Here is a 26,913-nt window from a genome sequence, read left to right as displayed (position 1 = left end):
ATAATAGATTCAAATGAGATTTTGAGTCAATATCTGATTGGACTAATTTTGCATTTAGATTGTAGATAAGATACACACATGAAAACACATGCATACACATGTGTTAACAGGTGTTAGTGATCTCAGATTTATTTACTTTCCACTTTTACCCAGTTCCCTATTTTTTAAAACAGTGAATTTGTATATTAATTATAGTAATTGGTAAAACTCCCCACCCCCTGTTTTAAAAATAAAATATGGCATTGAGCTCACATTTCATAAAGGTAGACTTATCCACCTGTGCAGAGTTGTCACTGAACTGAAGAGATTCTTTTTGGAGGAAAAATTTGTTTTGCAACATTTTACTTCAGTAGTTCTGCTTTGTGGAACCTGGTTCTATAGCCTTTGTACCAAGTACACAGTGATACCCAGTTTAACTGTTTCAGCAGTTGAGCTGCCTTTCATCCCAAACACTATATTCTGTGGATAAAATTATTTGAATCAAGTCTTAATGTGCTTACACTTGTGAATATTAGTAGTTGGGACTTCCCATATCTAGACTAGGGTTTCTTGGCTTTGGTACCGTTGACATTTTGGGCCCGATAATTCATTGTTGTACAGAAGCTATCCTGTGCATTGTAGTATTTGCCCACTAGATATCAGGAGCAGACCTCACCCTACCCCCCAACTGTGATGACCAAAAATGTCTCTAAAAATTGCCAGATGTCCACTGGGTTGGGGGAAGAGTATGCACGCAAAATTTTTCAGGGTTGAGAACCACTGGTCTAGGCAAAAATTTAATCCACTGGAAATCCTTGGCCAGAGTTGTTTATAAACTCTTGGTAAAACATGACATAAATGTTACTGCCAAGGACCTAGTTTCTTTTAAGTTTGGCTGCACATTGTTTATTTCAGAAACCTCATTTTTGTTTAAAAAGCTGTAAAGGATTTCTGTGAACAAAATCAAGTGTACTTAATGTAAAAGTGTTAAAAGTGCATCCTGAGACTAGAGGTATCAGACCAAAAATCCAGTTTTTCAACCTTGAGACTGTATTTCAAGCTTTCTGCTGCCTTCTAAGTATAAAGTAGTTTCATGGTATAATAAGCTCAGTAACTGAATTTCCTCATACATCTCTTAGAGTTATTGGGACTGACTTACCAAAGATACGTAAATATATGATCCTTTAAGAGTTTTGTTTGTTTGTTTTTTAAGATCTGAATTTTAAAAATTGGACTTAAAACTTTCTGAGCAATAAGTGAAGGCACTGTTATGAAGAGGTAAGCGTCATGCTTCAGATCTGAAGGTTGTATAATATTTTCTTGTCTTAACTTGTACATACTACTTTAATGTTGCTGTAGTTTTGATTTGAAGGTTGTATAATATTTTCATGTCTCAACGTGTACATACTACTTTTAGTTTTGACTGTAGTTTGGTTTTATGTTGATTTCCTGGTTTTCATGTTGAAGTTCAAATTTATATGCAATTATATTAAATAACAAAGATTTTCATTAGACACGTAATCCCTTTCTATCTTCAAAAAACAACCTATAGTTCTTCCTTACCAAAAAATCCCAACCCCCTAGCCCCCATAGAAAACTCTAGCAATCCCCAAGTCACACAGGAAATCTCTAGAAATCAACTGAAAATTTCAACTTTATGATCTAGAATACCTTATCAAAACAGAACAAAAGGTATACTGTGCAATGAAAATCAAAGGTATTTTTAACATGAGAAACTATGGAATATTGTTTTAATTCTAGTCTGTATATTTAGAAAAGCTCACATTTTCTGAGTACCATGGATTACTATGTGGTGAAATGCAAAACAGGATAATATGTAAACAATAGTGTTCTAATGGAACCTTAGAACGTTTCTGATGCAGCGTTAGCAGCAGTCCCAGCACTTTCTCCTTGACCCTTTATAGCCAGCCCCTCCCTCTATACCCAGCTCCTGCCAACCACTGTTCTGTTTTCCTTCCTTGTAGTTTTGCTTTTTACAGAATGTCAAAGAAATGGAATCATACAGTAGATAGCCTCTTGAATCTTGTTTCTTTTACTTAATAACTCATTCATGTAGTTGCTTATATCGGTAATTAATTCCTTTTTTGTTGGTGACTAGTTTTCTGTCGTATGGATGTGGTCCATATTATGTTTATCCATTCACCACTTGATAGACATTTGGGTTGTTTGCAGTTTTTGACAATTACGAATAAAGCCTCTATAAACCTTCTCGTGCGGGTTTCCATGTGAACATGTTTTCATTTCGTTCATGGTGGTAAATCCCTGGAAGTGTCTTTCTGGATCATGTGTTGAGACTACTTTTACCTTATCAGAAACTGTCAAACTCTTACTAAAGGGGTTGCATTATTTTGTTGCAATAGATTATGTTTTAAAAATCAGTTCTCGTATTTGAATCCCATGTTTTTAAACAAATTACTCCTATTTTCTTTTGCCACAGAATACTGTTTCCTATGGTAGAAGCAGAGAGTTCCTCCTTGGTCATTTATTTTTTAGGGGGGGTACTGTAATCATGTCACTAGCATTTTAAAAAGCGACTTTATTATTTCATGTCAAGACATGCCCCTTGATAGGTAGTGGTTTTTCTTAATAAAGCAGTTACAGATGAGTGTCACTAAGAAGTGTGGCGTCTGCCTTCTCCTTGGGGCCAGTCTTAGTTCCGTAGTCGTGCCGTTTCAGGTTTCTGTTCATTACTTCCAGTCTAACCTTAGCTTTGTGTGTCCACAGGCACCCAGCTCTCAAGTGAGCAGATGAGTGTAATTATCTTCCTATTTTCTATACTAAAATACCCATCTCTTGAATTACCAATATTTTTTGACTCTACAAGACTAGAGATTCTTTAGCGGCAAGGCGTTTATGGCCCTTTATTCTAGAAGATTGATACTGAACAATTTTAAACTCAAAATGCCATTAAAAGAAACTCAGTAGCAAAATTTTTTTCACACAACTGGTACTTATTTTTGAAGGCTTCCTCTTTTTCTTGTACAGTTTTTTTTTTCTTTTCTTTTTTTTTTTTCTTTAGAAGATATGCTTATTTTGGAGAGAGAAAGACGGGCAGAATGGAATAGTGGTATGCTGACAGTTATTTGCCTTGAAAACATCAACTCTTTTTTCTTAATTTGCCTCTTCCAGAACTTCCTGTACTAGCTTCAGTTTCCTCACATACTTACACTCTTGGTTTAAAATTTTCGTTATTGTTGCCATTAGATAAGACTAATCTTAAACAGTTTATGTGACAAAACGAAGGAGGCCACACGATTGGTGTGGAGTCAGTTTAGGTGCTTTGGAAGAAAAGCGAGCACTTTAAAGAACTATGAGAAGTAACAAGCAGCTGCCTTCCTTGGACGTCTTAGTTTTGCAGTTACTAGTTTACTTAAACAAATAGATTCTTCAAAATAAGTCCCATCTAAAACAAGAATCAGTTTTAAGCCAAAAGGTAAAGGTTTATGGTTAAATTTAAATATAACTGACCTCATATTCTTTTTCTCTTTTACTGAGTTGTCCTGTTACAGTTGGTAATCAAAATAGTCCTAAGCAATTTAATTTAAACTTTGAAAGGCTTTAAAGGTGCACTGTCGTAAAAGTCTGATTGTAACCGCTATTTCAGTGTTTATAAAACCAGTATGTTTTGGTTAGAAGTATTTTAGGGTAAAACAGAAGTTTTTCATCTGTCATTTTTCTTTCGTGCAGACCCTGGTGATAGCTGGGGGGCCAGCGACGTGTGGACAGGGGAGAGAGCAGCAGAAAAAGAAATCAATGGCTCGGAATCAAATTAATACTGTGCAAACAGCCATTTGGGGGCAGTAATAGAAGTGTAATTTGTTGATCTAAAAATGTTTCTGTTTTAAAACACCTTTTCCTTCTCATCTAATAGTTAAAGTCATCTTTGTTGTACCTTCTACCCTTAGACGGTGATAACTTTACGTAGCCTTTGCCTGTGGGTCTCCACAGCCTGTCAATGGTGTATAACAATTTGCAGTTTGCTTTTCTGAGCGGACCTTAATGGTGGGTGGGACTGGGAGAGGGGGTTAAGTACATATGGCCAGATAGTACTTGAGCTAAATTTTCAAATTTTATTACCTTAGTAGATTTTTCCAGTTCTTTTTAAAATACGAAATTTTCCTCTTTATGGAATGTAATTAAAATTAGAAAACCAGGTTTATATGACTGGCTTATGTTTCTAGAGCATTTGAATTAATTGGAGTATAATATAGTAAATTTGTGAATATAGTATAAATATAGTAAATTTGATAAACTTTGTATATCATTTTACATATGAATGAGTAGATACTTGGGTATAGAGGGAAGTACTGCTTAAAATAACATTGAATTATAACAGAACTTACAATGTGTATGACGCCATGGAAGATGAGATAATAGTATTATCTTACTTTTTATAAACTTTAGGTAAAATTCCACCCACCAAATATTCAAAAGTTTTAAGCTTTTGAACTGCGTGGACTTCTATAACTTTTATATTTTCCTTCATCAACCTCTTAGAACTTATGAATAAGTATAGAAAATGTTAATAAGAAACAGATGTTAACTTGAATAAAGAAAAAGCAATCACACAGAAGTGATGATGTAATGAACAATTAGTGTTTTACCATAATATACTTTCTTTAATAAAATATGACTTACAGGAAGAGCTAAAGGTAAATATGAAAGCGTTGCTTTTATTAAAAGTCTGATCTGTTTTCAAAAGTTTTGTTTACAAATTTACATTATTTGTATATACATGATTGAGTTAGAAAAAACAAATGAAATCCTAAATCCATCCATACATATTGGTCTATATTTTTCATGGTTCCATACCCCATATTTCTTGATAAACACCGGCAGTGTACAAATGATGAACTTGCATACATGTGATTTCTTTAGGGCATTCTGAGTGCCCCCACATGGACAAATGTGTAGCCGACGGGCCTACACTAGGGCTCCTCTCCCACTTTGTCTCCAGGAGACCATCTGTGGAATAGGCGTGGTACTGTGAGCGAGAAGACATGGGATTAGCCTTCTCAGTGCTGGCGGTGCTCTGTGCAGTGTACATCCACCAGGGTCCTGCACAGCGAGCACCTGCAGCCTGTGAAGGGGCCTCTTACATCTGCTTGCTGAGCTGCAGTCAAGCAGCTGAGATACAGAACTCAAATCATTGAAATTGCCTTTTAAAAACTTTACTTTGGAAGGATTGTGAACCGTATGTGTTCCTTATAAAATATTTACTGTAGTCATTCCTTGGTACAGTACATTCTAAAAGAATCATTATTATTTAATTCAGAAAAAAAGGGAGAAAAGATCTATCTGAGCAACATACTTCCTCCATTGCCATAACTTTAAAAAACCTAATCTTTTTAAAGGAATTTAAACTTTACTCTTGGCTAGAGAGACAAATGCATCCAATGTATATATATCACCATTAAATATAGCAAAACTGGGTTTTGTTTTTTTAAAACACTTGTATGTAATGCATGTGTGCATGTCATCAGCGAAATGGTACATAAGACTTTGACTTCCATGGTTACAACAGGTGGAGCGTGTTTTACACCTTGTAACATCTATACCTGTGGCATGATGAGCTGTATCAAATGGGTTAATAAACATATATTTATATGTTATGGTGTTAACAGCCCTCAACATTCATTCATGCACACTTATTCATTCAACAGTTATTTATTGAGCCCCTACTCTATTCCAGGCACTATTCTAGGTAAGAAACATACAACCGTGAATGAGACTGGTCCCTGCTGTTGTGGAGTTTACATTTTAGTAAAGGGATAAACAAGCAAATTTCAGGTAGTAATACAAGAGAGGGAGAGGGGCTGTGTGGAGGCAACCTTTAAACAGAGGTGTGAGTGATGAGAAGAGAGCAGTAATAGGGAAGTGTGGTAGCAGAGTGTTCCAAGAGAATGGGACAGCAAGTGCAAAGGTCCTGAGGTGAGAGTGAGTCATTTTGAGGAACAGAGAGAAAGCCAGTGCAGCTGAAACATTGTACACAGTAGGAAGGGACCAGTGAGGCAAGCAGGAGCCACACTAGCTTCCTGTGGGCCATAGGAAAGAACTGAGATAGACTGTATGGTCTTGGAAAGTTTCAAATAGGGGGTGGAGATGGAGGAGGGACTTGGCTGTGTAGTTACTATAAGTGCTTTCAGAACTGCCTTTAGTATCAGTGTGTTTGCCTGCAGGTAAACTCTGCAGGTGAATGTAGGACATCTACAGTTCTTTTATTTAAAGCTGTACAACGTGTCAGTCAGCTTTTGCTATGCCACAAACCAACCCATCACTTAGTGCTCAGAACAACCACCATGTATGTAGCTCACAGCCCTACAGTATGACAGTTTGGCTGGGGACTGAAGGGGTAGTTCTGGTTTCTGCTAGGCTCCTCCCTTTTTCAATCTTCTGTTCACCCAAGTGGCTCGACTTCTTGGAGTTGACTGGCTCTTGGGTAAGGTGACGTGGTGACAGAACCATATGTCTCTTTTCCTCCGACTAGCCTGGGCTTGTTCACATGGTGGCCAGTTGACTTTCAAGAGGATAATTAGAAGTATGCATTGACTCTTGAACCTTAGACTTGGAAGTGGCACAGCGTGATTCCTGTTGCTGCATTCTACTGACCAAGCGAATCACATGTCCAACCCAGATGAAAGGAGCAGAGAAGTGGACTCCCATCTTTTGATGGAAGGGGCCATAAAGTCATATTGCAGAGTGGTGGCTATTTTTGCACACTGTTCTGCCCTCAAGGTGTCTTCTCTCTGAATCACGTCATTAAGTCAGCCTATCCTCACTCAGCTGGAGAACATAATTAGAAAGAGGAGTGTGACCACAATGATGACAACCTTTGTGTTAAATCGAATAGCCTAGGATATGAAGACACAGCTAACGACATCCTAGTATAGAAGATAATGTGAGCAGAACACTGTAGTGAAGTATGTAATTAGCACATAGCCATTGTTTGTCTTGAAATGAAATACATGGTATTAACAGAAATGCTTTTTGGTTGTATAGATGAAATTTATCATTGTTACTAATATTTATTGGTGCCTTATAGAGGGACAAGTTTGTAGTTATTTTAAATTCATTGAGAGAATGGTTGTTCTGCACAGTAGCCTTTAACGGAGAAGATCCTTGTGTGTTCTGTTACCAGCTGACCAAACGCTGAGCAGTTTTAGCAAGCTGTGTCCTTGAGCTGTCATGTGGCGTGTACGTCCTAATAAGGAGAATGAGGAGAATTAGTAAGTAGGAGAAGAATGCTGGCAAGGTTTCACATGTTTTTTTTTAAGCGTTTATTTTTTTTAATGGACAACAAAGTAGGATAATGGTAATATTAGCAGTAAGAAATAACAATAATAATAAAAAGACAAGACAACTTGCTTGCTATAATTAAAACTTTGAATCTCAGTGTGAGCTCTAGGGGGAGAGACCTGGGAAGGGGATTGTCCTGAAATTTCAGTTGTCACAAATACTGGGACATGGTTTTGAGCAATTTATTTAAGAATCTGCTTCTCCTTAGTGTAGGTGAAAGTGCTTCATTGAATTGCTTCTAGTTGTTATATTGATCTTTTTGGCCCAACCAAAGCAGACAGCAGACACAGCAGTTTTTGTAAGGAAACTAGTATTTTAGTCCTTTTGAATTATTTAGGCAAAAACTGTTTTTCCCGAGAGCATCTGAATTCTTAGTAATTCGCTTGTGGACGAATGTTGTGACTGCAAATTCCATCAGGTTCTTGTTGATTATTCTCAGTCTCCTCCCTCTTACTCCCATCTCCCGTTGAGTTGAATACCTCACGGTAATTTTGCTTTTCCATCCCTACCTGGAATTGGAGGCAAAATTTATATAATTTTAATGTTTAATTATGGTGAAGACATGGTATTTCTGGTTACCGGAGAAAGTGAGGGATTATTCTGCATCACAGTTATTCAAATGGAAAATTAAAACTGAGTCACCTCTTCTCTTGTTATTTCAGAATAAGTTATAGATGGATCAAATATTTAAATGTAAAAATAGTATAATCAAATGTGTTAAAAGAAAACATGAATGGGTATTTCAGAAATCCTGGAGTGGGGAAGACACTTTCCAGAATGGCACTTATTCTAGAAGGCATGGAGGAAACAAATGAACAGATTTGAATATTTATAATATTGAATTTCTGTTTTTTATTCTACTTTTAAAATTTGAAATGTTATAAGCATTTTCCTATATTATAAAATATTTCCTGAAAACTGAGTTTGTATGATTATGTAATGATCTAGCATATAAATATACCATACTTTATTTAACCATTCCCTATTTTTGTACATTTTTCTGATCTGTCTGTTATTTCAAATAATGATGTAGTACAAATACTTAGCGTAGAAATAGTTGACGACAAATTAAGTCACAAAGATTTCTTTCTCTAGCAAATTGATTACTGAGTAAATGGGCATGAACATATTTGGGCTACAGATGTATAGTGGGAAATTGTTTTCTGGGGCTGTTCTTACTGACATACCCAGGCCAACTGTCTGGGAATCTGATTATACACACAAGCATTGACTACTCCGTTTTTTATCTTTACCACCTTGAAAGATAAGATGTTTACTTTCATTTCAATGACTACTGTTGACATTGAGCAATATTTTAAAGTTATTGTTGGCTTATTTTATTAACTAATTACTTTTAATTGAACAAGAAACACATACACTTGGCCAAAAAAATTCTTACTTTGTAAATGCAATGAAAAATGTTTCCCCCCTTGAGATAATCATTTATTTGTTTCTTGAATATCTTTCCAGAAGTGTGGTCTATGTATATCAAACATTTGAGTACAAGTATACCTACCCTACCCTACTTTCCTTAAAACACCAATGTTAGGTTACTCTGTAACTGTTCTGATTCTTTTCATGTAATGTAATAGCATAGAAATCTCGCCTTATCCACACACAGAGATTTACCTCCTTGTTAGCAGCAGCATAATATTCTATTGCTTGGCTGTACGATCATTTATTGAACACTCCCTTGTTGATGGACATTTGGTTGATGGACATTTGGTTTCAGCTTTTTACTGTTACAAACAACTCTGGTAAACAGTTTTATAAATCTTTTAGTTTTGCACTTGAATATTAGTGGACTTGGGTTAACACTGAATCGTGTGAGTGCATTGTGATGGGTACTGCCAACTTGCACTTGTTTTAATGTAAGTTCTCATCATCAGTGCAAGGCTATGGTTTCAGTGATTTCCCACACCTTTTTCAACATTGTAATCATCAAAATTTTTAATCTTTACTAAGGTGTTGTGAGAAAAACATAAGAATGTTGGGAGTTTTATTTACATTCCTTTAATTATGAATAAGATTATTTATATGTGATGATAAATCGTCATTTCTCACTTTTCTTTTTGTGACAGTATAATCCTGATATTAGAAAAAAAATTTTTATTAAAATGGGACATAATTTTGCTGCTGGATATTAGTATTCTCTGCTTTAGAGGTAAAAATAAAAAGGACTTTGAAAGTGATTCAAAAAAGAAAAATGTACAACCAGTTTTACTTCCAAATGCATTAATTCACATTTCCCCGATTTTCTTAATGGAATGATTGGAAATTAAAGTGGTTTGTTTTATTTTTGGCCAAGGTAGGGCTTATTAGAGTAATTGAGAGAGAGAGAAGCCAAATGATGGGTTTTGTTCTTGAGTGGAGTGGAAGAACTGTGAATTGCTTAGCTGTTGTTGAACTACTTGGATTGAAATTTTACAGTGATTTTAGAAGTTTTCTACAAATGGAATTCTTTTCAGTATTTGTGTGATAAAGTGTTGACTGTAGCATCATTTGAAGCAAGTGTGATTTGCTGGAAACTTCCTAAGTCCTTATGTTGGACTTAGGAAGTCTCTGCTTTGTTAGCCTACATACACATCTCACACCTTATACCTCAGGACCCCTGACAAGTCCTCTCACCGCTGAGGTCAGGTTTGCCTCTCATCAGGGTATCAGTTATCTTTGTTTGTGTGGAGAAGGAGAACATTGTTTATTATGTCTGAATTTTATGTTTCATAAAACCTGTGACCTTTTTTCCTTTTTCTTCTTAGAGTCCAAACGCAGGGTTTTGGTTTTTGGTTTTTGTGTTTTTATTTTATTTTATTGGGGAATTTTGGGGAACAGTGTGTTTCTCCAGGGCCCATCAGGTCCAGGTCGTTGTCCTTCAATCTAGTTGTGGAGGGCGCAGCTCAGCTCCAAGTGTAGTTGCTGTTTTCAATCTTTCGTTGCAGGGTGGGGTGCAGCCCACCATCCCATGTGGGCACTGAACCAGCAACCTTGTTGTTAAGAGCTCGTGCTCTAACAAACTGAGCCATCCGGCCGCCCCTGATCTTTTTTCTTGATGATTTTATAAAACTGTCAGTTTTAAATCTCCCCAAACTGAAGTTTAAAAAGAACAGACAACACCGTTAATACTCTCCTCCGCTCATTTCTGAATTTGAATTCATTTTCTAAATGAATGTTTAGGTACAGTTCACCTAGGTGTCAATACCTCAGTGAAACGCATCACTTTTCTCTCTTACAGCGCTAAGCACAGGGCATCCATTGCAGGTAGTAAATATCCAGAAAGGCTTGGTGATGGCTCAGGTAAATGCGCCCTGGCAGCATTCTGCCCTCCCACCGTGTTAGTACATCTTTCCACTGAGAATGTACTGATTTTTTCCAGTTGTACATTTTTTGTTATAACTTAAAATTGTGACTACTTTATAGCCAAATCAAATTTGATGGTGTTGGTTGACTAATAACTAAAATCCTATCAGGTAAATACAAATCAACTTCTAATTTGTATATAGGAATTACAGGTGTTTTTGGCTTGTGAAATATAAAATACTTATTGTTTTTCTTTTTTTTTTAAAGATTCAAATTTAGGGCAAAATGAACAAAAGCCTAACATTTCTGTTGATAGTTAAGTTGAATGACTACTACCTGTAAATTATGTGTGAAGGTTGAAATACTCCCTTACTCCCACTAGAGGGGGATTCCTTCCAACTTAGGTAAAAATGCTCTGAGATCCAACATGAAAACCTTTCTGTGACATTGATCTTTCGTTTTTATTAAATTGAGGTTAACTTCATGTTTGTAAAATCAGCTGTTTTTCTGTAGGTATCGAGATTAAAATTTTACAGAAACAAAATATAAAGGATACTGAACTAGAGTGCATATGTATTTAAACCATAGTGCTTTTGAACAAAACATAATTTTTTTAAGTTAACTTTAATTCAGTTGATTAATACTTAAGAATTTCAAAACACCTCTTCGAGCCCTGCTGGAGATAGAATCTGGGGTGGAGGTGAGGGTGACCTTTTGAAATTCACCTCCGTCCTCTGCCAAGGTCTGTTTTTGTCTTTAGCCACTGCCATGGCCACCTGGGAAGTCCCCATATTCCTCTGGGAAGCTTGGTGTGATGTCATCTCAAGCTGTTAAGTCAGTAAAGCTGTATCTTTAAACAGATTTCTACTTGCTATTGAATTTTCGTGCTACTTTATCTTTTTACAATACATTAAGTGAATGCAGAACTCACTGTGGAGATGGTTTTGCAGATTTAAAGTTACATTTTTAAAATACCTGTATGTGTATTAAAATATCACATCAAGAATGAATGTACCTAACACTGAGGTGTGCAGATATGGTCTGTGTGTGTAATTCAGGTGTAAATGTCACAGTGGTCATAGTAGTTAAGATTCAGGGAAGTTGTTGTTTGTGCTTTCCCATGAACTAAAACCTGCAATGTTGATTAAAGACTGTAACGTAGGATATTGGAGGTTAATAACCTAGTGTTGTGAAAGGCAGGACTTGAGGAAATTCACACACATTTAAATTGCAAGTAACTGTTGTGTTTTTTTTCTCTTAAAAAGTCTATAATAAGATCTTGTTTCTAAATCTGACAATTAGCTTTGGAAAACAAAGTATCAACAGAAATGCTGTCAGTGAATTTTACAATGATTTTGTGCTAGAGTTGATTGACATTTCACTTTTAGCCTAAAGTCACATTTGGTATCAGCAGCATATGGTTTTCATCCCAGTGAGGCTGCTCGTTGTCTCAGTGCTTACTCATGCGTTTCTCCTGTGCTGTGCGCCAGGCAGCTCTGTCAGGAACCAGGTGGTGGGTGAGCCTCACTTTCTGTAAAGCAGTTGAGAATATAATTTGTTCCTTATTTGTTTTTTCACCCCTTTACTTTCATACTGGATGGTAGTCTTACTGAAATGATCTTCCTTTCTGTAGTTCCTTCTCCCAAGAGAAGAGTCCAATTGTGTCACACCAAGATACATTGGATAGGCCTGTGCGCTTTCTACCTAAAACACCTACTACAAATGCCTGATTTTAAAAGCTTTAAAACTAACAGTGAAGCCAGCTAGTCTGTTACTGCCCCACCCCCACTGTCTTCCCCAGACACTCAAAAAATATTCGTATTTGTTCTGTTGCCTTCTTTCCTTGTTCTTTTCCATCATATAGCCATTTTGTACTAGTCAGTTAAAAGCTTTATACCAGACTGAATAATTATGTTTAAAAAATAGTAATTATCAATACACGTCTCGTTCTGTGTAGCTTTAAAAAGTCATGTTAATGAGCTGTCTTCTAATGCATGAGACTGACAGGCAATTTTGAAGTTTTGCCATCATTTCACAACTTATTGCTTAGACGCTGTCTGCCTTTCCCTGAGTATTGCTTTCAGGAACTCTTGCTCTGCAACATTCCAGAGGCTGAGGACTACCCACTGTGATGTGAGCAGGACAAGAAATGACTAGCTCCTTCACAAGTGTGATGAAACTGCTTTACGAAGCATAACTTTCCCTTCGCTGTCTGTCAGCGAAAGATCAAAATGTATATGCAACACCTTCTGATCTAAATGAGAAGGATGATTCTCCTAACTTTCTGGATCATTTTAAGGATCTTACACCACTACTTCAGCATGATGGCAAATGTGTTAATTTGATAGAAGTTTGCCCAGTCATAAAGCTAGAATCCGGAACAGGGACCCGGATTTGTACCCTGCTCTTGAAGAGACTCTCAGATCTCTCTCTCTCGACACCTAACGTGAATTGAATGCCAGTTTTCTCAGAACTCTTAGTTCCAGGCCATGCCTGTGCTCTGGTGTCTGTGGCTAGACTCAAAGGAGCTCTCTGATAGTGCCTAAATCATTTTTTTCCTTATGATTTCAGGTTGAAGGCTTGACCTCGGAGGATACCGCCTTTGGACTCAAGGTGTGTAGTCTGATGTAGCTTATTGTGTAGGTTTCACCAGCTCCCCTAGGTGGATTGGAAGGCTCGACAGGCCTTGTTTATCAAACGTTGAGGTTCTGAAATCTTCCGGAGTTTAGGATTTCCCTTCTATTAAGATTAGACACAAGCCGGCCCGGTGGCTCAGGTGGGTGGAGTGCTGTGCTCCTAACGTCGAGGTCGCCGGTTCGATTCCCACTAGGGCCAGTGAGCTGTGTCCTCTGTAGCTAAGATTGTGAACTCCCTGGCACTGTGCTGCCATGGGCTGCTGTGGGCTGCCAGGAGTGACTGGTGGCCAGTGTGAGTGGCTGGCAGTCAGCATGAGTGCCCGGCAGCCGGCGAGAGCTGCCATGAGCTGCTGTGAGCGACCGACCGGTGACCGGCGAGGGGCTGCCTCAGCCGGGGGAGCACAAGGCTCATAACACCAGCATGGGCCAGGGAGCTGTGTCCTACACGACTAGACTGAGAAACAACGCCTTGAACCGGTGGGGGCGGGGGGGGGGGGGAGAAAGAAAAGAAAAAAAAAAGATTAGGCCATGGTAGCATTTTCTTTATCTTCTTTCTTTGTTGTGGAGAATATGAGAAATAGTACAAGAAACCAAGAGTTTCGTTTAGTAGTAATTGACTTTTAACTTTGAATTAGCCGTGGAACAGGATTTACTGAAATTCCACATCCCCCAGCTAGTTTGGGGGCGCTTAAATACAGCTGCTGAATATCATCAGAGTGTTGTTTGGGGTTTATAATTTAGTCATCCCTGCTTTAAATATTTATTGAATCCCTGTGTTCCAGTCACAACCAAGTTAAATCCCAGCTCCTGCCCTTACGTTGCTCACAGTCAGTTGGTAGGTATAGGCCTTATAAACAGGTAAATTCGCCTGGAAGGAGAGTGCACCCCTGGCCCCTCCACCCCCATCTTTTAAACCGAATCCTAGGACAGCACATTAAACTTAGTGAGGCCTTTCCTTCAAAACCCTGTTGCAGGACCCATTATATATTTTGTTTCTTCCCTCCTACATTTTTCCTCTTTCTGCCTTTTCCTGAAACTACATTTCCCTAGAGTCCTAAAATTTCATCCCTGCAAGAAATCTTCAGGATCCTTTGGTCTAGCCTTCCTCCATGTCAGAGATGAGGGAGCTTGAAGGCCAAAGGAGCCTTGGTTCTCAAGGTCGTAGCTCATTACCAGCAGAGGTGGGACTAGACTTAAGGACTTTAGTCTCATTATTTTTCCTCTTAACATTTAAATTAAAATATTTAATATTTCCTCTTAATATTTAATATTACTTTTTATCCTCTTTGGCAATAATGTTTAGTATTTGGTTTAGGCACCTAAAATTTATTGTTATTTTAGAGAAAAGTTTAAGCTTAAAATATCTAAAAATAAGGTTTTAAAGCAAGTACTAAATTTGTTTACTCTTATGTATAACTTTTTATCCATATCTCGGTTGAATAAATACCTTAGTGAAAAATAACATCAAAATTCCTACTGGTCCTCTCACCCCCAATGAGCACAGTCTCATAACTGTACTGAGCCCTTAACCCCCTTCTGAGCCTGACCTCTCCTGGAAACGCTTCCCCGGCCTCTTGTTGCATTTCAGGTTCACCCCACGCTCCACACTCAGTTCACACCCCTCGTCCTCCGTGATGTCTTGCCTCAGTATGGCAGACATCTGCGCGCTCATTCTCTGAGTTCATGCAGCGCACCTGCTGCTTTGCAACTTATTTGGGATTTCTCTTCTGCCAACTTGTTTCTCTTTTCTTTTGTATATGGAAAACAGCATGATACGGCCTGGCCCAGCTCCATTATGTGGCATGTTTCTCCCCCCAGCAAGATTTGCATTTAGGGACTCCATGTCTCATCTTTTTATATCCATGTTGACTTGACTTGGTCCACAGTAAATAAGTATTGCTGGTTAGAGTTCTATAGATGGTGTAACAATTGTGGTTACTAAGAGCAAAAAACCTGTGATAACATATTACTACTGCGTTTTTTCCTATTCTGGGATTTTCTCCCTGATGTCCTGTTGTCTAGGGTAATGTATTAGCCTGGCATTTTATGTTGTAGCTCTGCAGAACCCAGCTGAAGGAAGACATTCATTGTTAATGCTTGTTGGGTAGTTGAATGGTTCTGGTTGACACCGACAACCAGTTGGGCCCAATTAATCTCACTGTTAAGTATCTTTGTTAACCAAGTTGTGCAGGTGAAGTCATTGATTTCATGTCTATCATTCGCTGCTAGCGGCTACCATGGAGGCACAGGGTATGTATAGGACACTTCCAATAGAACTTGGCCAGAGCTGGCCTAGAAAGTAGAGATTCCAAGTGTTCATATGACACAAGACATTTTAATATACCGTGTTTCCCCCCGGGAATATAATGTAATGTAATGTAATGTAATATAATATAATATAATATAATATAATATAATATAATATATAAAACATAATATAACATAACATTGTAATATAATACCAGGTCTTATATCAATTTTTGCTCCAAAATATGCATTAGAGCTGATTGTCCAACTAGGTCTTATTTTCGGGGAAACACTGTAATACATCTCACAATTAGAACAGCCTATTTTTTCAATTGATAGAAAAACGTGAGGATTAAAGCAGATACACGAGAACAAGGAATTTGCTGTTCTAGTAAAGTAATACAAAACAGAAGAGATGTTCTGTTCAGTAAAAATAAAAAATACACAGAGTTGGCATGTCTCATTGGATTTTGAGAGTTGAAAGGTTTTAAACAGGCTCATGAAATTAGGGGTCTTTCTGGCGGGGTCTTGTAATGGTTCATTCATTCATTGATTTATCTGGGGGCTATAATATAGTATTTCAAATTTAGAATGTTTAGTCTTGCATACTAAGATTCTACCTGTTAAAATATTTTTCCTTTTATCAGTGAAAGCATGGATTCATCTTCTTTTGAGAAACTTTTTTTTTTTTTCTCGTAAAGCTACATTAACTCTGGTTTTTCTCAACTCCCCTTACCAGGATGTGTGTTCTAGTGAATTTATTTGTCTAAACTCTAAGTGGGTGTGAATATAACTTACGTGAAACTATATTTAAGGTAACAATGTCATTGAAATGAAACCAGCAAACATTTTCTTTTTCAAGTACATAATCTTATCAACTCATATTACTTTTTATAGTATAAAGGATTTATGTTTGCATTAAAATTTTTTATTAATGAAAATCTATTAGAAATCCTTAGAGAAGTAGAAAACTAAGGTTATTCTTTACTGTTTCAGTGATTGAATTGCAGTTAAAATTATAGACTGTATATTGATAAAGCAAAATAATTTTCTGTTTTTCTGTGAAATAAAGATTTGAGGAGAAAAAAAATCCACAGCAGTTCTCAAGTCGTGGTTGGGAATCCATGTTGAGTTTTCTTCTTTTGTTAGAGAATTTCCCAGTCTCTCCTTCTGCCATCTGCTGGTGGTTCAAACACTTACATGTTTGACTTTAAAACAAATCTGCTTTATTCTTATTTAGGAAAGATTTGGGGGGAATGTTTTATTTATATTCCCCGGTAATATTTTGATGCCGTTTTGCTTGTCATGTTTAATTATCTTTTTAAAGGCTACTTTAGCTTCTTTTTCAACTGTGTCTTTAGAGAATACATGAATATAAAATTTAGAAAAGACAGAGACTGTGAAGGCACAAAGCATATGCCATGAAGAGAGAAAGAGACGCCGAATTACTGGTGAGAGGTCTCGAATGCTGTGAGGAAGTGTTACTGGGGAGTGGTTGGGGTCTTCCCTAATTTCTGAATTTGGATTAAATATGGAACAGCAATTCTCTCCTGCTCTTTTGTAATTAGGACGGCTTGACTGGAAGTGACCAGACCTATTTACTTTAAGTCCTAATACAAGGTTGGGAAATTGATTTCTTGTTATCATTAAGGTTGTTTGCAGCCCTCAGATGCTACAGGTTTTCATAGATTTATTAGGTCAAACCTTCAATTCTATCCTTATTTATGTTTCTGATTTCTTCCTGCTAGTGTTTACTAGTCTAAGCTATTCTCATCATCTTGGAAAAAGTATAAATATTTTTGTCCACAAACAAGTTTTTCCATGAAATAAAGACAGGCAAAATTTTTCAAAAGAGAGACAATGTATGGGAATTTTATTTTCTACCATTTTTAGTCTCCTTTACTAATTTCCTTTAGAGTTGCTGGGACTAATTCTAGACCCTTTGATTCATGGGTCAGTTTTTTGTTAATCATTTTTCTCAAAGAGGAAAAGTAACCCAACATATTAATTTCAATTTCTTTCTTCACAATGATGAAGGTTAAGGGAGGTAATGTGACTTATGTTAGGCCCAATTTAGTGGCAAAGCAGAATAAATATCCAAGTGTCTGCACCCCAGACAGGTGCCCTTTCTACAGAACTATAGCAGTGCCAGTCGTTAGTCCTCCCAGCACTGGAGCCAGGCGTTAGAGTGAATTTACAGAATTGTGATTTTTACAGCCCCAAATGGTCTGATGCTGGAAATTCCATGTGGTTCAATTCATTGTATTTGGGCTCTCCTACATCATTTTAGATCTATATTCGGTAGTGAAAACACTATTTTTCTTTAAAAGCTGTTTATCCCAATTGGAATGTGTATGTGTGCAGTTTGAAGTGTTAGGTGATCACAAGGTGTTTGTGGAGGGTAACTGGCATGAAAGTGCCCAGTAAGCCACGTACCCCTATAAAAATGATTTTTCCAGGACATTATATGAAAAGTCAGAAATACTTTATCATGACCAAGTGGTTCTTAGTGTGGTAGGAGCTCCGTTTCTTCTAGACCAAATGCTTTGTCAGGTAATAGTGGATGGCAGACTTTTTAGATGGATTTCCTGACTGCATGGCGTTGCTCGCTAGATCTAGTAAGTGCATTTTTGTCCTGAAATGTTTGCCCAAATTATATAGCCAAGTGAGTGGAGGGGAGCATAATACAGTACAATTCATGCCTTCTTTTGTCAGACTTATATTGTTTTCTTTTGTAGAAAAAGATGTTAGGAATTAAACACGGCCTCAGGTGCTGTGGATCTCAAATGATCTTTTTAAGGGAAGGAGGAATTATGCTGAAAGAAAGCTTATTTACTGGTATATTCTGGAGTTTGACTGACCCCCATTTTTTCCTGAGGACATTATTTTGGCACTATTTTTCAAGGACTTAATTTTCTGGTAATAATAAAAATGCATATATTCTTCTTATCCCCTCCCTCAAACACCTGTTCATTTGGGATGTGCACAAATAATTAGCGGCATGTTTCTGGGCTCGCCTATAAAATGCCTTAGCACAGAGTTACTGCAACCGTATTAATAAACATCACGCTGCTTAAGAGTTGTTGGGAAGGAGCAAGGAAATTATTCCAGGGAGGATGAAGGATGCTTCTCATTGCGTGTGGTTTAGGTTCTCTCCAATGCCAGATTTTGAAGCCAGTTTTGTTTCTTCAGATGGTGAAAACCCTCCTCCTCCCCTCCTACTGCCTGAAATCTGGCTTTTGCCCAAGCCATGTCAATTTTTGCAAGTCAGTTGAGAATGTCAAACTGACTAGTGTTGAAAGAGCCAATATGTTGCAAGATGCTTAAAGCCAACTAGAACATTTATATGAATTAAAGAATACATTAGGAGATGATTTTTATAAATGAGATCTGAAAAGAAAAACCTGTTGAATTAATACTTGCATACCAGATGTATCACTGATAAATACTTGTAGCAGATATTCCCCAATAAGCAATAAAATTAACATTTTACAACTGAAGTAATGTATCCTGTGGGTACATTTGCAAAGATATGCCAAGAAAAATACATGCAGAGTTCCTGAAGTAATAATGCAAATAAAACATTTCATATTGTAATTTTAAAATAACAGGATTTGGAAGCAAGAAAAAGTCTGGGACACTATTTGTTGAGTCTAAATTTTGCTTTTTCTCTGGTCTTTTGACAGTTGGCTTTTTGATGTTGTATAATTGCCTTAGAGTCTTTGTGTTTATTGAAGGACTGAATTGTCCGACAGAGTTGTGGTTGAAATTTTCACAAAATTCTAAATAATAAAAATAATGAATGTCATATCTTCTTTGCTTTGTTGCAATAATGGCATATTTTTATACTTTCCTTGGTTTCGTGGCTGCTACTGAATCACGAAGCAGAGGGTTTTGCCATGTAATTTATTCATTTGGCATAGCCAAAGCGGCCGTGCAGCCGTTGTGTGTCGCAGTGTGCCTGCCAGGTCACCGAGACTTGCTGTTCACTTTGCCCAGCTGTGGTGACGCTTCCTCTGGCTGAGCGGGAGAAGCCTTCTGTCTCCAGGCCAGAGGACTTCCTCTGGAAAAGGAGTGACAAACGTGTGGAAGGAGAAGGAAGTACAGGGAACAGTATGACTCATGCTGCACGTGATCGAGATAGAATAAATGAAATCCTACGGAAAATTTCATTTTCTTGTACTTACACATGACAGTTTAAAGCACTTATTTGTCTGCTTCGTAAGAAATCTTACATGTTTTTGTAAGAAATTCCTCTTAACCTCACTCCACTCTTCCCCAAATTAAATTTGCACTTCAGAATGATCTTTTGTGTCGTTGAGGAGGCGAAGGTGAAGAACGGAGTATTAAATGAATACATACTATTAAATGAGAATTGGATATAGGCCTACATAGGGCATTACACATTAAATATGGTAAAGTCAATAAACTCATAAAAAGTATTCTAAAAGTAATTTCAAACAAATTTCCTTACCTTTCTCAGAATTTAAAAAAAAAAAATTATTGTATCTTAAGTTTGGAATTTCTTCGTTTAAGTTTTTCACATTATATTCCTATTTTGTCTTATTGTTTTTTAATCCCTTACAAAAGTATAAGCTTCTGTTACATGTTAACCTGTACTTAATATCACCATAATTTAAAAATATATATTGTATGCTACTGCAGTATAAGAATAACAACAGATATTCCATTAAAAATATATTTCCTGTAATAAATGAATAATGTTGAAAGAAGTAGAGGAATCCTGATCTTTATGATACAGAAGATATCTTCATCCTGTAGACATTTGAAGGGCTTCAGTTTTGATAGTAAATGAGTAACCTTTATAAAAAGTTTAATATTTTGTTTTACCTTAAAATGAGCCATGAAATAGAACTTCTAGTAACAAGGGATTCATGAAATGCCTTTTTGTTTTCTGAACAGTGGAATTTTTCATTATGTGCTATTTAATAGTAAGTGCAAACATCTAGAAACACAGGTATTAGTGAAACATGTATATGCGTGTTGTAAATAGTTCCCACCCATGTACATGTATGTATATTTTTCTTTTCTTTTTTTCTTTTTTAACATGGAACGAATGGGTAAGTTGACCTCCATAAAAGGATAAGTTTGAAAAGGAAGGAAATGGAGATCTGCCAGGCTTGTTGGCTGGAGTCATGGACAAGAGCAAGGCCTGTCTGAACTGCCACTCAGTTTTTATTCTGCGAGTTTGCAGGGTTGGTGATTAGAGTGGCTTTCGCCCAATTATGCTGTGATTATTCTGCTGCACTGTAATTGACTGGGGAGATATGCTAATACCTGTCATTTGGGATGATAAAAGATGAGCGGGGGACGCGGTGCATTATTTAGCTGGCTGTGTGATAGATGAGGGATGCGCATAGCGCTTTAATTGCTGAGAAGAGAGGTTAAGCTGAACGAACGGATGAATTAGAAATGAGTTTTTTTATGGCTTGTGGAAAAGTGAAATAAAGGAAAATGTGCCTTAAACTGAAGCAGCAGCTAGAAATGAGCACAACGAAACTAGATCCAGGTAGCTTGCTTTATCAGTTTAAATATTAATGAAAAATGCAGTTTGGAGTTCAGTCAATACTAATCGGAAAGAGAATATACAACAGATTCTCATATTAAGAAAAAGAATTGTTAAAGGAATTGTTTTTATTTGAGGTGACAGTATTTGTGATTTGTTATCTCTTGTACTGAATTTTAGTTTATACGGAAATGTAATACGCAACAATTCTGGATTTCATGCTTTGTATCTTTTGAGTGTTGGCTTAGAGGTATCTAGATTCCCTGTGCCTGTGTATCTATCAATTAATGCAGACAGAGGAAGGCAAGGAAAAGAATGAATATTTATAATACTGGGAGAATATAATAATATAATTGGGGAGAGAGTGTACAGACAATTCTTGAGTGACAGGATCTAAGGCATCGGTGGTACAGTCCTTATATGCCACACACTTAGTTATTGGTATTTTTATGGGGGGAAAATTAAGGAAAGGGTGGTATTTTTTGTTTCATATTGTTTCCTTTTGTCACAGCCATATATAATCTTGTATGTGTATTTCACAAAAGTGTACTCTGTGGCTCTCTGCATAGTTATTGATATGATTTGATGCTAATGTCATGCTTTTGTTTTGATTTTGTGTATCTAATAGGTAATTATTTTGAAAATTCAGTCAGAACAGTAGTTTGCAGAAATGGACTGTTACAAACTGAAGTTTGAGGCCTTGCACACATTGTCAGCTTTCAGCCACATCATACTTTACCACATAATGATGTGGGAAAGTGTTGTCCCCAGCTGTGCTGTTTGGTCTTGTAGCAGAAGCAGTGAGAATACAGGTTGAATAACAGAAGTTGTAATTTTGAAAATGAAGAAAATGACCCTCATACATTGTTGAATTATCTCCCTACAGTCCAGCTTCTCAGAGCCCGTGTGACTCTCCAGGATAGCTGAATTTATCAGGGAATAGCTTCCAACCAGCTTATTGAATGGTAATGGATCTGTCTAGAACAAAGCATGCCTGTTGGAATGGGTGTCAACCGCAGACAGAGGCTACACTCTGCTACTCAAATAAGTTTTGTTGGAGCTGATCGCTTTCTCTCAGTATAATTGGCTGCTTACTAGATGGCACTCATACTAGATGCAGGTGTGGGTGGTTAAGTGGTTCAAACAAATCATTTAAAAAGGGTACATACGTTATACATTTTATTTGAACACAAAACATACAAGTGTACATTTCCATGTACATCCCTCTCCAGCCATCTTTTACAGTTACCACAGACAGCCACACCCAATGCTGAGTGATGTTTTAGCAGTTCAGTCATCTTTTGTGTAGGAGGGTTTTTTCCAACACCCCTCCTTTCACATTTGTACATCACTTGGTTCCATATTTTATTCGGTTTTAAAACTGGAGCAATGTGTAGCATAAATGTGCCTAGAAGGAAACACAGTGAGCTGTTGGGGAGCATGTACCTCACCTGGCAGGAGCAGGAGCAGGAGGATTCCCCAGAGAGCTGCCTCCTCCACACCCACCTGCAGCAGGTGTGGGGAGGTGACCCAGGGCTTTGGGAGTGCATCCAGGGCAGGTCGGCGCGTTTCTGGACATGGAGACCATTTATACTGCCTTCCCTCTGCTGTCTTCTTTACAACTGGTTCATTTCCTTAAGAAATAACAAGTAACTACTAATAATGTGCCACTAGAAAAGATATGGGTCATTAATCAATATACTAGAGAATAATCATTAGTTTACGTATCTTATTTTACGGTTTTGGTAAAGTACTGTTTTTTGTTTGTGTCTTTGTCATGTAAATTCACCTGTAGAACTTGCACAAAGTACCCTAGGGAACAGCTGCTCGATTATTTTGCTTTAAGAAGAAAACATAAATGTAAATAATTACCTTTAATTTCAAGCCTTAGTGTTCACTGTAGTATCTCCTTGCAGTCTTTTTGTCTTTCTTAAATTTAATTATAATACTCTTGATAAAGACAGAAAACTAACATTTGAAAAAAGGAAAAGTCAAGAATCTTACAGATGCCCTCTGGTTAGATTTGAAAGGAAATGGAGGTTGCTAATGTGTTCCTTTTCTACTGCTGAATAACAAATTTGCCACAAATTTAGAACCTTAAAACCACACCTCTTCATTATCTCACAGTTTCCTTGGGTCAGCTGTCCAGTCACGGGATCCTCTGCTGAGTGTCTCACAAGATTGAGACCCAGGTATCGTTGGGGCTGTGGTCTCAACAAGCTCCTGCCACACTGCTGTGTCCTCTTCGAAGCTCAGTGGTTGCTGGCAGAATTCACCTTTTTGTGACTCTAGTTCTGAGAATTTCACTTTCTTGCTGGACATCACCCATGGCTATTCCCTGCCACATAGCCCTCTCCACAACACTGTGCTGGCAGGAGATTGGCTTCAGACCTCTCCTAAGGGGTGACCTGATTAGGTCAGGCCCACCCAGACAATCTTTTACTAATTCAAAATCAGTGCTTGGAGACCTTAATTACATCTTCACAATCTCCTGCCCTGTAATATAACATAATTGCAGGAGTGTTATTTGTCGCATTCACAGTCTTAACTCAAGGAGAGGGAATAATGCCGAGTGCATAGACCAGAGAACCCTGGGGGCCATCTTAGAATTCTGCCTCCCAGCGTTTGATTCACATTTGCTGTCAGATTTTAGGGATGAAAAGGTTTTCTCTACATGAATTAAAAGTGTCCTTAACTTTTTCTTTAAAAAAAAAAAGATAGAAAAGCAGTCTGGAAAAATGAAAGTGGGATATAATAGAATGTATTTGGCTGACAACATTGAAAATAAATGATGAGCACCTGTAGCACAGCTGTCCATCGTGACAGCAGTTTTATATCTCATGTTGTGACATAGCTCTTGAGGCTTTGCTCTAGTGCAGGAGAAGGAATTGCTCACGAGACGTCCTGTGCCGTCCGTTCCATTCTGGGAGCTGGAGAATGCTCCGTGTTGCTGCTTCCCGGGCTTCTCGAGACGGTTTCATAATCTCAGTTTCTTCTTCCTTCTTCTAGATATGTTTGGTTAAGAGCTCAGGAATCTTCACAGGCATGCCAATTATAGAAAATGAAGTTTCCGGCAATTCTGGTTAGTTTTATAGACTTGAAGTGCTAAGAAAAAAAAAAATTTCTTAACAGTTTTTAAAATCATCATTTTGAGATTGAAATTTGACTATTTTTGGAATATATCAAGAGAAACTGTGCTTATGAAATTCAGTTTTCTATCAATTTTTAAAGAAATTATAGGGGGTGGGAGATGAGGGTCAGGGGGATCAAATATATGGTGATGGAAGGAGAACTGACTCTGGGTGGTGAACACACAATGGGATTTATAGATGATGTAATACAGAATTGTACACCTGAAATCTATGTAATTTTACTAACAATTGTCACCCCAATAAACTTAAAAAAAGAAATTATATATGTATATGTATATATATATATATATATATATATATATATATAACAATTTCTGTGGATTAACCTCAGATATAATATGGTGTATAAAAAATCCAAACTATCTTTTGTCTTTTTTTTAACTCAATTTTACTTCTTAAAATTATGCACCCACATAACAGTATTTTGAATTTATCTTTGCCAACACCGATTCTTTCAGAATTACTTGGAGAAGAAATAATGTATTTTACATAGGATTTCTGTGTACTTGTTTTGAGTCCTTTTGTGGAGGAATTCCGTTGAGCCAACAACTTAAATAGGCAGATGTGAAGCAAACCTCGTGATGTTTTTAATTTCCCCACATTTTGAAAATAGACAAATATTTTAATTTAAAAACGTAATAAATATTTACCACACTTGATTCTAGAATCAAATGAAAGTTTAGAAACATTAATTTTAGAAAGGTTGTTGATAACAACAATATGTTCCATAACCGGGATGGGATACTTTTTTTAATTACAGAGGAATTACTGATGTTGGCATGAAAATTACTAATTTGTTTCTTTTGTAGAATTTTTGAAGTTTAATGGAGTATTTTACGGTTTCATACTTTCGGGGGGAATGTGTGACTACAAGATGAACTATACCACATTTAAGAAAAGCAGTGGCGTAGAATGGCAGGACAAGCACCTACCTACATGCAAGCTAAAGCGGCAATGTCACTGTCCCATCTGATCCCATGGCTTTCTCTACCCTAACCCTCACTGTGCTTCCAGTAGGGTTAGGAAGTTAAGATATGCTCAGACGCCTGCCTGAATGACAGCAGGCTTTTTTCTAAGGTATTATCTGCAACTATCTCTTAGAGACTACTTTATCGTGATCCCTGCGCTAGGCTGTTTATTTCCTGCCACTCTGAAGGCCACCCTTTTTGATGGTGTGGTGGTGTTTGATAGGAGCAGGCCTTGTGATCTGAGAGCAGACAGCTATTGCACACACATTCTTGTCTCAGCCGCCCTGTGCTGGGTCGTGAGGACACCAGGATGAGTGAGACGTGGTTCCAGCCCTCGTTGAGTTTCCAGTGCAGTTGAAGAAATGGGGCCATGTAGCACATGACAAGTGTGCAATGGTTACTGTGACACAAGACTCCATAAGGAGGAAGTGCAGTGTGATCTGGGGTGATACGGCTTTGAAGGACAGTAGACTTAGTGCCATGGAACAGGAGAGGAGCATCAGACAGGCAGGTGTGAGGAGGTGCTTTGACTGGGCTGGTGACTTTTGTGGGAAAGAGGTCGCAGGGTCCTAGACACCTGGCCTGGATGTCTCATCATGTTTGAACATAATGAGCTATAACCAAAGGCGCTGCAGCTTAGAAACATGGTTTTGCGTTAAAAAAAAAAAAAAAGTTATGTGTCAACAGTATCTCTTGGCGTAAGAAAGACTAAATTTTAAAAAGATATTGATTAGTTGTATATTTTTAGCTTTTTAGAATCAAATAAGAAAATGTGAGTTCTTGGAAAATAGTAAATTGTATAAATGAAAGTTTTACATTATCATTTATAGTAGCTGTTATATAATAGATTTATGTGGTATCCAATATAAAAGAAATTGGTGAAATTACTCCATTAGCTAGAAAATGGTTTAGATAAAAGAATCAGCCAAACTAAGTCACTGCTTTTTAAAGAGATAGTTTAAAAGTTATGCATTTGTTTTTGCTCTCCTTCCTAAAGCCTTCATTATTTAATGAATTTGTTTGTAAATATTCAGTAGTACACTGTAACATATGAGATTTGATTGAAGACAGAATCTAATTCATTTAATGGAAATAAGTCACATTGGTAAGTGAAAGAAATGTTTATTCTATGTTACAAAAAGTTTTCTGGGATTAGAGTGTTAACAGGTTCTAAGACTTGTTCAGTCAACAATTATTACTTTCAGTGGGCTAGGCCCTGTGGAAAGCCTGGGGACCTAATGATTAGCAAGATACAAGTGACCCTAACTTTTCTTCATACCCCCACTCTGCTGCCTGGCTAGACCTGATGGCCTTGAAGTCCCCTCCCTGTCTTGGAAAGATTTTGTGAGGAAAAAAGCAACCTTTTTGGATATTAGTGATTGTGCTTTTGCCTGTGCATTTCCATATCCACCAAATGATTTGTAGGAGTTTAAATGAGATAATATAATGCATTTGGTTTTAGGGCGAACAATGAGGGGAGAAATTTGTTTCAGTGCTTGTGGCTTAATCAACATCTACACCGCCACTTCACATCAGCGTCTGTCTTTTCCAAGTGAATTAGGTCTTGTGGGCAGCACATCAAGAGGATGTGTATTATTCCTGGCAGGGCACTTGAATTTCTAATTACCAGATTCCTGACTTAATTGCAATTACCTGGACACCCAGGCAGGGTGAACTTTCAGAAAAGAATGTAATTAGTGAAGCAGCAACTTTGCTGCCAACTCCTTGTCTAGATACTAACACTAAACAGAACACTGATAAGCACATCGTAAAGACAACCCATCAGTTGA

The 26,913-nt window shown here is 37.4% G+C and overlaps 1 protein-coding gene across 11 annotated transcripts in view; it reads left to right on the top strand.

Moving 5' to 3' along the window:
• ARID1B (AT-rich interaction domain 1B) overlaps positions 1 to 26,913 on the top strand; it is a 398,476-nt gene that overhangs the window by 228,194 nt on the left and 143,369 nt on the right. For 6 of the 11 annotated variants that reach the window (XM_074333741.2, XM_074333744.2, XM_074333746.2 and 3 more), the window contains one exon: positions 13,165 to 13,206. The exons of the other annotated variants lie outside the window; for them this stretch is intronic. In XM_074333741.2, coding sequence (XP_074189842.2) covers positions 13,165 to 13,206 — 42 coding nt within the window. The remainder of the gene's footprint in view (positions 1 to 13,164; positions 13,207 to 26,913) is intronic. 11 annotated transcript variants of the gene reach the window in all.

Source organism: Rhinolophus sinicus, chromosome 2, assembly GCF_057876585.1.
Source record: "Rhinolophus sinicus isolate RSI-liver-muscle chromosome 2, RSI-T2T, whole genome shotgun sequence".
Classification (NCBI taxonomy): Eukaryota; Metazoa; Chordata; class Mammalia; order Chiroptera; family Rhinolophidae; genus Rhinolophus; species Rhinolophus sinicus.
Note: the sequence above shows the minus strand (reverse complement) of the source record. Positions and strands in the feature narration are given on the sequence as shown.